Source organism: Symsagittifera roscoffensis, chromosome 10, assembly GCF_963678635.1.
Source record: "Symsagittifera roscoffensis chromosome 10, txSymRosc1.1, whole genome shotgun sequence".
Taxonomy (NCBI): Eukaryota; Metazoa; Xenacoelomorpha; order Acoela; family Convolutidae; genus Symsagittifera; species Symsagittifera roscoffensis.
In genome coordinates this window covers 32,175,892-32,187,528 of record NC_087071.1, presented here as the reverse complement: position 1 = coordinate 32,187,528, position 11,637 = coordinate 32,175,892, and the positions used below count along the sequence as shown (strand labels likewise).

Below are 11,637 nucleotides of genomic sequence, written 5' to 3'. Positions count from 1 at the left end.
GTGGAACGACTTGTCTGAACAAGCGAGATCCTTCAAAAAATCAGACCTTTGCTTGGGGAAACACTTTTAGAGTGGCCAGAAGCAGGCGCATGGGAACGAAACCATATGCACTGTGCTCAAATCAAACGGCAACGAAAACTGTTTGGTTATTGTTAACGCAGGAAGTGCGCAAATTGAAGCAATGACAGAAGTATTCTAACTGGAAGGGAAGTGCCTGTGAACAGACCTTACAAAGTTTGGAGTACCAAAAAATCTAGTTTCTGATAACGGGCCCGAATTTGTGGGCATTGACTGGGAAGAACTTTGCAATTTTCAGAAATTTCGAAGAATGGAATCACTGCACTACCAGCCAATAGCAGATGGACTAGCAGAAAGTGCAGTTCAGACAATTAAATATACCATGAAGGCATAGGTACGAGGGAAAAACTTATCATTCATTTTCGGGTTTCTCCAACGGATACTTATGGCGCATAGAAATACTTGTTCTGGGACAAATAATCAGATGGAACAAGTGAAACTGTTGATGAAAAGCTTCAGTGCTACATGAAATCGATAAACAACCTTCACCAACTCCGTACAGTCAATCTGAAACAGTCTCAGAGGTACCCGAAATATCTTCAATATTCCGGAAACTGACCAAGCACTACGGTGATCCTGTAGCGACAGATCTTCTTGGAAAATGAGGGAAGATCTGATAATCTGAGCTATCGTCGAAGTTAAATTTTTTAAAATTTAAAAAGAGTAAATATCTGTTTTTACCTGAACTGTTAAGCATTTAAAATGATTCAGAAGGATTCTGTAGTTTTTGCTGTCTCGTTATTATCAGTTGAAATCAACCAATTATCACAAAGTGTCAACCATGATAGATTTTCATTATATTATCAACCCTAGCCATGAATGCGATGCTATATATCGAACGTAGTTTTGCTTAAAAATTATCAAAAGTTCGAACATTTGAACAAAAAAATTTTGTATCCCTAAAGACATACCATGTAAATTTTTCCGATTGATAAGAATTTTGAATACCAACTAGTTTTTAGGTGAATTATCGCTAAAACTATCTCAGTAAAATTTTCATTGCAAATATCTTGTCTTGCCTTGATCTTTAGCAATAGACAAAAGTCTAAAACAAAAATTTCAAATCTTTGCGATATTGGCGGGATGGCGATGAAGCAGAAACTCCAGCCTTTTTGCCCCGAATTTTTCTTTGTTTGCGTTGTGGAAAAAAAATCAACAATTATTCTATCGTTCCATCCAATTTCATGGTAACGGAACTTTAGATGAAGAAACAACTAATTTTTTCAGTGCTGCATTTTTGAAATTTAGAAAATAGTGTGATGATCGATGATATTCAAATATCAATCTGAACTAGCGAGCACTTAGTCGGAATTATACAAAAAAGCTAAATTATCTTCATATGACAAAATTATCTAACGCGAGCCAACTGGTAGCCGAAGGGGTGGCAAAAATTATCAAAGGGGAACTCTGTGGGTGGCGAAGATGTCCAACTTCAGGGGGAGGGGCGTCTTTTTTAAGCATAACTTGCGTATCTCGTTGTAGCTGAAGGCTACTTCAAACCAAATAGCTAACTAATGCCTAATGCAATTAATTATTTTATCACCACAACTGCCGTCGTTCTGTATTACAGCAGTCGGTTACTTTAAATTGAGTGTGTGACCTAGGTTTTTTGCTTTCTTCTCCGGCTATAAGTTACTCTAGCAAACTGATATATGAATTTACTGATTACGAAATAAATTTGCTTTTTTCCGACCATTTTGGTTCCAAACTTTGGTAAAATCCAAAACAGTAAACATATCGTTTTGGCATTTTTCTGCCGTTATAACTTCAAATATACAAATGATCACAATTTTAATTAATTAAAACATCAAAAAGCTGGGTACAATTGTCATACAGGGGTACGTCCCAAAACACTAAAAGTGCTCATAATCTAAAGCATATTGCCGCAACCTTAAAGTTTCGGTGTCAATACAGAATCAAATAAATTCTCGCGCAAGCTGCAGGTTTCGCTATTTTTTTTGAGAAAATCTTGAGCATGGATGCGAAGCTTGTGTTTATTTTTTACTAATTTGATTTTTTTTGCTTACAAATAGTCTCAAGAAATACCAAATCCTCTCTCAGGTTTTTTTCAGGGATCACCATAAAACAATTGTACCGATAGCTGTACGTGTTATATCACTTTTTAAATTCCAAGAGTGCGCCAGAAGCGAAAAGTGGCTCTAAATATTCATTTAGTGGCTATTGTAAAGTCAGCATTATAAGCTGGGTTTTGCTGGCCACTATCAGGGCAATCAGCATCTTTCAATTCATTCGAGTCTCTTTTATTGACTGCTGCATCAAATATCCTCCGTTCGGCTCTCATGGCACTTTTGTTTTCTTCACAATTCTCCCGGTAGTACCAGTTAAATTTGCGAAACACGAGGTGTGTGACTAGGAATGGTAGAACTACAAACATTTGGGTAAGGGCCATGAAAATGGGTAGAATCCCGTTGAGGTCCGCTTGGGGTTGGTCGAAAGCGAGCAAGGCCATACCAACAACTATGCCTGCATTTTGCATTCCTGAAACAAACCTGCTTAGTTGGTAACCAAATGCTATTCCGAACAAGACTGCTTGTATCAGGGCGAAGCCCTGAATGTTCCGACTGCCTTTTAAGGTCTATGGAGCAGTAATAACATGAAAAAGTTGAATGATAACTTGAATATAACTCGAAAAATGATAAGTTAATAGCGCGAAAAATATTGCGCGTTAATTGTCCCAAATTGGCCAAAATAGCAATCTTTAAACCCTCATAAGAATAATAACTGTACGAAAACTGATCACAGGTCAAACAACTTTTCAAATTTGAGCTCAAGACAACAATACTTTTTTAATATTTTAAACTTTTATCAAAAATGGCTAGTTAGAAAGTCAAAAATTGTCTGAAGAAAAAACCCACCCCGAGCACAAACATTCCGTTACTTTCGTTGCGAAAGTCGGAACGACAACTGATAGAGACATTTTCTTCATTTCTTTGCCAACATGCTTCATTAGTTGCAAAAACTTTACATACCGTTATGGCTAAACGCTTCATATTGCAATAATATGTACGAAAAAAATGTGTTGTGCGCGAATTGGTTAAAATGTTCAATGTGCTTCAGTTTGGAATTCAAATTGCATGTGTTGTTTTTTTTTCGATTGTCTCGAAATTAGGCAAATATAAAACGTCATCAAAAAGCCCAATTATAGTTTTCAATTGTTTTTTCAACGCTTTTGTCACGGTTCCACATTCAGAATTATTATTCCAACTTTCGTAACGAAAGCAAGAAAATATTTGTGCTCGGGGTGGGTTTTTTTTCAGACTAACTTCGACTTTTAAACTAGCCTTTTTGACGGAGTTTTTTATATCATCGAAAACGTAGCGTTGTCTTGAGCTTAAATAAGAAAAAAAGTTTTCACCTGTGATCGTTTTTTGTAAAGTTATCGGGGTTTGAATATTGCCATTATGGTCAATTAGGGACAATTAACGAGCGATAAATTTCGCGCTTTTAACGCGAAAGCGGAGATTTATTCCATCTTAGAAATTGTTGTTAATTGGTTCAAGGAAGCTTATTTGCCATAATTAATTTTTATTTCGAGCGAAATTGATCACTTTGTTTTTTTTATGGCGTGTGGGGATTGATTTTCAAAAAAATCTCAATTTTTTTTCTTTAATTTTTATTACATTTATTTTTTTACTGTTATTACTGCTCCATAGACTTTAAAACATAGTCGGAACTTTCAGGGCTTCGAGCAGTCTTGTTTCATAAAATTAAGACGTCGTCAAATAAATTTCTTAAAAACTATTAAACTAGTTTTGGTTTAAATTATCCGGACAAATTGCATAAAACTTGAAGTTCAAAACGAGTTTTTCTCATATTCGGTTGACATTTGGTGAAAAAAGAGGACGACCTATACTGTTTTGAATTAGTGTAGTGAAAGTTGCCGGCCAAAACTCGGGCACCAAAAATTGTTAGTCAATCAATAATTACACCATAACTACCGAGTTAATTACAGACAAAACTATCTTGTAAGTGAGCATCTTTTGTTGCGCAACGAAAAGTAAGGATGGTATTAAGGAAGGATTGTATAAATTGCATTTTTTTGTTTGATAGAAAAAAATGTCCGTTTTTTTATATAAACAATTATTTTTCTGCAGATTTTTTAAACGTTTTGCGCATTTTTTTGAAGGTTGTACCTTTTTTACTTTTTGCTTAGTTTCGTAAGATGCCCCTTTAATATAGTTTGGGCAGTAATTCTTCCAGTAGCTTCAGCGTAACTTTTGAGCACAAATTTTGCACAACAACTTACACTATTTAAATTCCTGTAAAATTTTCAAGTTTAGTTTTCATAATTTTTCACGAATTATCTAACCAAATTGAGAAAAATGCATTTGAAGTTTTAATTCTTGTGCCTGTTGTCCAAATAATTTAAATCAGCACTGCTTAAGGCGACCACCAATCACCACATACCGACTTCTAGAGCGATTGTCTTCACTTGTGAGAATCTGAGTCGGGCACTGAGGGCGAACAGGGAGCCTATGGTGATTCCCCCTAGAGGCAGCAGACAGGACCCGGCCACATCCCGAACAGAGACTAATTCAAACGCAAACAGGTTGCGAATGATAGCTAAAAAAGATGGTTCAGCAAAAAATAATAATTCGGAAAACTTTGTTGGAAGAAATCAAGTCCAGAAATAAGTTTGGTAAAGCTCTGAGTAATGATTTCTAATGCTTCTAATAATATACAGTTTGTTAAAATGATAATCCACAAACCGTATGTTATGCCAATGCAATTTACAGTTCATCAATTACCCTGCATCGAAAATAAAAAGACGCTGAAGGTCTTACAGCCCGCTTGAAGGCACCATGTGGGCGCGTTCCCTCCTTATATCGCAATTACCAGTTTTAAAAATCATCGTTGCAAAAAGTGTCAACAAATTTTCAAAACACGATTACATGTAATTCGAAAACCGAACAAAACTTTTCTTTGCACTTAATTGCTCAAATTTTGGGGATCTTTTGATAATGCTCAACAAAAAAATTTTGCTGTCTGTGTGACTTGAACAGAGTAGTTTGTTTGCTTCTCTGAAATCTTATTTATTAAAAAACTATGTTTGAAACAATTTATTGTGTTTGAAAAAACTTTAAAATCTTGTATAAAATCTTGAAAATGTTATTATGAGGGAAATTAAAAATGCAAGTTTCTAATCCCAACCTTTTAGAAGATTAATGTGAGCAACTAAGTATGATGTTAGAACTTACCTAGGCAGAAGAAAATGAACAAGAGTCCAATTATCACAGGCTTCGCCATCTTCATAGCCCGCTTAGTCTGTCGAGGCAGATAGCTCCGGAGGACCATTCCGATGCAGACCGGAACAGCCAGAATGAGGAGAGTGAGTGCCAGTCTGAGGTAGGGAATGTCTTGTGGCTTCCAGGATGGATTGTCTGAGATGAGTCTGCCGTAGACAAACAGATTTAGAGGCATGGTACCTGTATGAAGAACAAATGTATCTCTTTATGGATCTCTTTAACTACGCCCCTACCCCCGAATTTGCAACATTAAGATTGCAATCGACTATCGCAAGTTTAATTTACAGTTCAGCTATTTTGTTTTTTATGCACTAAAAATGGTTTTTTTTACAATTAAATCAATTACAATCAATGGCAATATATACTTATTTTTATCGATTCGATAGTCACCGAAAAACAATTTTACGTACATATTTTGGTAGAGTTTATATGCAGATTTTATACAGATTTCATAGGGATTATATACACATTTTATAGAGATTATATGCACTATAAAATCTATTTTTTTGGTTGAATTTTTATACGAAAAAATTCAAAATTACGTAGAAAAAATTTTTGTTACTTGTCTTGCTTTGTTGAAAATAACCAAAAACGATCAAAACAACATGAAATTGTCAAAATAAGGCAAATTTGACAATTTTTCTTCTGCTCGAAGTATTTGTACAGTACTGATTTAAATTAACCGGACAAAACGCATTAAACTTGAAGTTTAAAACGCGTTTTTCTCAAATTGGGTTGTGTTTACGTGAAAAATCAGGAAGACAAAACTTGCTTAAAATTTTAGCAGAATTAATATGGTGTAATTAATTTTGCGAACTTCGGGCCCAAAATTTTACCCCAAAATGGGTCATTTCGGCGTTTCTTAGTTAATCAGAAATTAGGCCAAAAATACCCAGTCGATCACAGACATAATTATATCAAAGTGAGCCTCTTACCTTGCCCAACAAACTTTAAAAAGGGAATTTTCTCCAAAACATTGTATAAGTTAATTTAGTTTTGTTTGATTGACAAAAAGGTCGCTTTTACTATAAAAAATACCAACTTTTTATTTAAAAACAATTTTTAGACGATTTGCTTTTTTTTCTGGAGAATATACCCTTGTTAAAGTTTGTTGGACTACGTAAGAGGCTCACTTTGATATAATTATGTCCGTGATCGACTGGGTATTTTTGGCGTAATTTCTGATTAACTAAGAAACGCCGAAATGGCCCATTTTTGGGGTAAAAATTTGGGCCCGAATTTTGCAAAACAAATTACACCATATTAATTCTGCTAAAATTTAAGCAAGTTTTGTCATCATGAATTTTCACCTAAACTCAACCCAATTTGAGAAAAATGCGTTTTAATTTTCAAGTTTAGCTCGTTTTGTCCGGTTAATTTAAATCAGCACTGTATTGCTGGGCATTGTTTGTGCCCGTTGTGGGGCGAAGAGTGAAATTGAAAAAAAAACTGGAAAAAGGGTATTTTTTTCCAAAAAAAAAGAAAACCCCGAAAATTTTCAATTTTTTAGTGTTTCATACTTTCTCGGGCCAAAATAGATTCCCTGAGGCGAGTTCTTGATTTTGATTTGCAGTTAACATTATATTGGTCTCCTTCAGCCTCAATTGTCAATCATTTGTTCTGCCGCAGACAAGATTTTTTTGAAAAACTGCGTTTAGCAATCCTCACAGTTCAGTAGAATTGAAATCTGATGACTTAAATTTTTTTTTTCGTAGTTTTTTGACATGATTCACAACGGTAGCTGAACAAGACCGTGCTATATGTGCTTATTATTTCAGACTTATTTTTGACACGATCAAAGTATTTTCTTCGATCAAGTTTTTAAAGATTTTTTTTCACAATTTTTCAAAGATTCTTCAAGATTTGCAAAGATGACAAAGATTGCAAAGATTGTTTGGCCTGGGTATTGATGATTTTCATGAGATTATTGCATACTTTTGAGCTCAAAAATTTGTTTATTTTGATCTTTTTCATGATTTTATTGTATACTTTTGTCACCAAAGTCTTTTTGATATGGTTGATGATTATCATGATTTGTGTCGCTGATTTTGAGTTTTCAAACAGCACGCTTCTAAGTAAAGAACAATTAATTTTTTAGACAATATAATTTCATTTTTTAGACAATATAATTTCATTTTTTAGACAATATAATTGATTTTTTTGAGTTCGTAGAAAATACATTACAATCGATTTTTTACAGATTCTATACAGATTTCTTACCGCAATAAAATCCATTTTTGTTCCGACTTTCGATACGAAAGTAACGGAATATTTGTGCTCGGGTGGGTTTTTTTTCTTCAGACAAGTTTCGACTTTTTAACTAGCCATTTCTGACGGAATTTTTTTATATCATTCAAAAGTTATTGTTGTCCTGAGCTTAAATTTGAAAAGATATTTCACCTGTGATCATTTTTCGTAAAGTTATGAGGGTTTAAAGATTGCCATTTTGGCCAACTTTGGTCAATTAACGCGCGATATATTTCGCGCTATTAACGCGTACGCGGAGAGTTAATCTGTCGTAGAAATCGTTCCAAATTGGTTGAAAGAAGCTTATTTGCCATAATTGATTTGTTACAAGGAGCGAAATCTATTGTTTTGTACTTTATATGGCGTGTGGGTGGATGATTTTCATAGAAAAAATTTCAAATTTTAGAAAAAAAACTTTCATTTTATTTTGTTTCATTTAATTTTTTAATGTTGTTTGTGTTATTACTGCTCCATAAACGTTAAAAGGCAGTCGGAACTTTCTAGGCTTCGCCCTGATACGAGCAGTCTTGTTTTAACTATAAAATTGATTTTTTGAACTTGTTCTCGCTAGAATTCATAGCGAGAAAAAACCAAGGTCACAACTGATGAGCTTTCTGGTGAACGAAGAAGTGCGTGAAAAAAGTCGAAAACTTAAAGATCGAAACAAAATTCACAAATTGTTCAGGCGCCATTTTAAAGTTGACTTTTTAATGTTTTCATTCTGCGTATTTTATGACATTGAATTCTGCTTTTAAATACCGAAACTTATGGCAGTTCGTTATTCTTTGTTGACTTGTAATTTCCGATAATTACGGTTAATTTACGTATGAATTGAAATGTTGTTAATCGGTCAGCTACCCGAAACCGATCTACCTCAGTACCGAAACGAGACAGAAATAGAACTGTATAAAACCCCTTTATTATCCAATTTGGCGTCTAATTGGGTTGCATACAATCGAATCTGTACTTCTAGAAAATTTGTATAAAAATCGAGTATAATCAATTACAATCTTAGTTTTGCCAATGCGGCCCCCTATTACAAATGAGGGGATTATCAAAGAGGCACAAAACTAAATGATTAACTGATAATTAACCTTTTTATAGGGCGGGGTTTTCTTCCTTAGGAACCATTGGGGAGAGGGTTGGGAGGGGCTACAGAGGTGAAAATTCAGTATGATTTAGTTCCTTCATATAGAGCTCGCTATTTTTTTTTACTAAATACCATAGAGGGGAAAGTTGAAGAATTGCGAAAAAAGACTCGATTAACAAATTCACTTAGCTTAGTTATTCTTTAAGACATTTAAAAGGCAAATTGAATATTATTAAATAGCTAAATTAAAGACGGCATCCTTTGAAAATACTAAAAAGTTTTAGAGAGAGAGAGAAAGATTCTCACTTCGTTTTGATTTTAAACAAAAACTGATAGATTTCGGATTTGTCAAATATTTTCCAAGTTTTTGATTGACTTCTGATTCGCAGATAATCTAGAAGCTTGCATTCAATTAGAGAGTCATTTTTATAACTATCAGACGAAAACCAAATCTGCAACACAGTTCAAACTAGAAAAAAAAATAGCGGAAAATAAAGATAGATATCTTCCTAACTTGATCTAGTGGAAAAACAGAGACATATTTCTGTCTGTGATTCATTGATTTGAAACTTTTGGTCATTTTGACTGAGTTCATTGTAATTTTATTCAAACAATTTTGAGCAGATACCTCTATAACAGATTGGTATGAACTTGAAATCAGACTTTTTTTGTCGCGCAAAGGCATCTACCGCATAGAAACTGCAATGAATTGGCAATGTGTCATTTAAAATTCATTCAGGCGTGAGGCTTGCGTATATTGTTTTTTTTCATAAATGAGCAAATGAATTTGTAAAAAAAAATTACGAAAGGGTGACTCGCCACCATATATGAAATTAAGGCGGATAATCAACAAACCGCCATATCTGGAAGCCGAAATTGAATCAGAGTTACGTAACAATTGTAACAACAATGATAATCTGTTGTTATCTTGCATAACACTATTGGTTTTCGGCTTGCAGGAATGGTAATCCTATTTTCGGTTTGTTGGCCCGTCGGCTTGTTGGCCTACCACCAAAACAAATGGTGGTATTCTGATCTGAATTTTTGATTTAATCTAATTTCCCACAATTGGTATAAATGGAGTGCTCATCTGAAGAAGAAGAAAAAAAGAAGAAGTTAAGTCAAAGAATTCAGAAAATTTTTTTTTTTAAAATGACCAATGGCAAGTAGGGTGCTGAAGAAAGTCATGGCGATAGAGAGGGGAACTTCTCCGTCCACCAAGTAGCTGAAGGCGTTGCTGTCCCCTCCCCCCGGGGCACAGGACACCATCAACATGCCCAGCGCCACGTCTGGCTCATAGCCCATCAGTTTCGTCACGCCCAGACCCAGCTGAAGAAAATATCTATTGTTGATGATTGATCATCAGAATTTCAAAAAGTATTGGCTATCATTCTCTAAATAATCGCAGTGCCATTAAATTTCTCCCGTTTTTGCAACTGCCGCTTTTCTCAAACTGCCGCTATGAATGTTTCACAACCTAAGTGTGGTAATGCTGAAAATTAGCTGAAAGAGCTTTTGATGCACTTTACAGAAATTGGTGAGAATTAGAATTTTTATTTCATATATTTTGTAAATTCTTTAGTAATATCTGGTAAATCTTAGAATCTTGAAAGATTTTGTAATATTCACAAGATGGCTTAATCTGGGTCAGCGGCTGCTGATCAAATAAGCTCCACTTTTCGGATCTCCTTAATTATTGGTCCCCCTATGATTTTCCTGAAAATAGCCATCTCTCTAAATAACTAATTTAATGATTGCTTGTTGTTTTTCCCCACCAGCGTATTTCTACAATTAAAAAGTTTGTTCACATTGTCCAATTGTCATATGAAAATTGAAATGCAAACCAATTAGGTCATGACAAATATATTTGGTCTCATACTCACCATTGTAAGCCTACTGTTACTGCAAAAAATTGAAGCTCATGCGAGGTGGGTGGAGGGGGAGGAAAAAGAGCTTAACGATTATTTATAAGCTAATTTGGGCTAGCTATCTCACCCCCTATTATAAAAAGGGCTTATCAGTTAGTAGTAATGAATTTAGTTTAAGCTTCATCGTTGAATTAGTCCTTGATAAGAGCGGACCTTATAAGGCTAACTAGTTAAAGAGTCACCATTTATGAGTAACCAACCGGGGGTAGTATGATGAATTGACAAATGGCAGCGGTGGCCAGAGGCAGAGGATGCATGAGAATGAACTTCAGATCATTCAGAGCTATTTCTGTGCCGAAGGCCAAGTTGAAAGTAGCCACCATGCAGAAGACGAAGGGGACGAAGAACTTGTCGATGGTTGTTTCCCTTCGAGTCACCCACACTTCTAACTGTGTGTTTGTGTTTGTGTTTGTGTTTGTGTTTGTGTTTGTTTCACCAGTTGGACTGTCGCTTTCTGCTTCTTCGTAAGTACACGTAACCACGTCTATTCCTTGAAAGTAAACAAAATGAGAACCAGGAAGGAGTTCACGGATAGCTTCTCGGGGAGACTCTTTTTCCTTCCCCCACCCACCTCGACTACCCATTAATTTCAAGTTGTAACAGGGGACTTTACAAGGTTAACTATGAAGAGTAAGTATGTTTGTCAGGGCCTAATTAGTCCGCATGTCATTTTTTATAGCAATCGGACAATTAGAACAAATGACTTACTTTCAAAATTTTGCATGTCAGGTGGGGGAGGAAAAGGAGCCCTCAAGGGTTATACCACCTGGCCACCTAAAGGCCCCCTCCAACCCCTCCCCCCAATTGGCACTATTTTATGACATTTTTTTTGGTCCAACAACCCCTTACATTTACCCGGTGCTGGGATGGGGGATGGCTAGCGCTGAACAAAAAAAAACTTTGCGGCAAAACATTTCAAGAGATGCTCAAAAACAATTATTTTTTTTTGACCGAGCAAAATTCGATAAATTTTTTTGAAATTTTTTTTGTGTATCTTGTGAAAGAAATGTATCTGCTGAAAAGCAAG

At 35.1% G+C, this 11,637-nt stretch overlaps 1 protein-coding gene across 1 annotated transcript; it reads right to left on the bottom strand.

Moving 5' to 3' along the window:
* Positions 1-2,140: 2,140 nt before the first annotated feature.
* LOC134855037 (P3 protein-like) lies at positions 2,141-11,194 on the bottom strand. The gene is made up of 5 exons (XM_063871416.1): positions 10,811-11,194; positions 9,840-10,011; positions 5,298-5,525; positions 4,507-4,662; positions 2,141-2,577 (listed from the first exon to the last, which is right to left on the bottom strand). Exons 1-5 carry the CDS (start codon positions 11,192-11,194, stop codon positions 2,246-2,248), a joined length of 1,272 nt encoding a protein of 423 aa, XP_063727486.1. The 3' UTR covers positions 2,141-2,245.
* Positions 11,195-11,637: the final 443 nt, after the last annotated feature.

What these genes read in the sequence shown, in the direction of transcription:
- LOC134855037 (XM_063871416.1), bottom strand. Translation starts at nt 11,194, where the DNA reads ATGGGTAGTCGAGGTGGGTGGGGGAAGGAAAAAGAGTCTCCCCGAGAA. An exon ending in GTTCATTTTCTTCTGCCTAG is followed by an intron (nt 4,663 to 5,297) that starts GTAAGTTCTAAC and finishes CATCTTTTTTAG; the next exon opens with CTATCATTCGCAACCTGTTT. An exon ending in GACAATCGCTCTAGAAGTCG is followed by an intron (nt 2,578 to 4,506) that starts GTATGTGGTGAT and finishes GGTTTGTTTCAG; the next exon opens with GAATGCAAAATGCAGGCATA.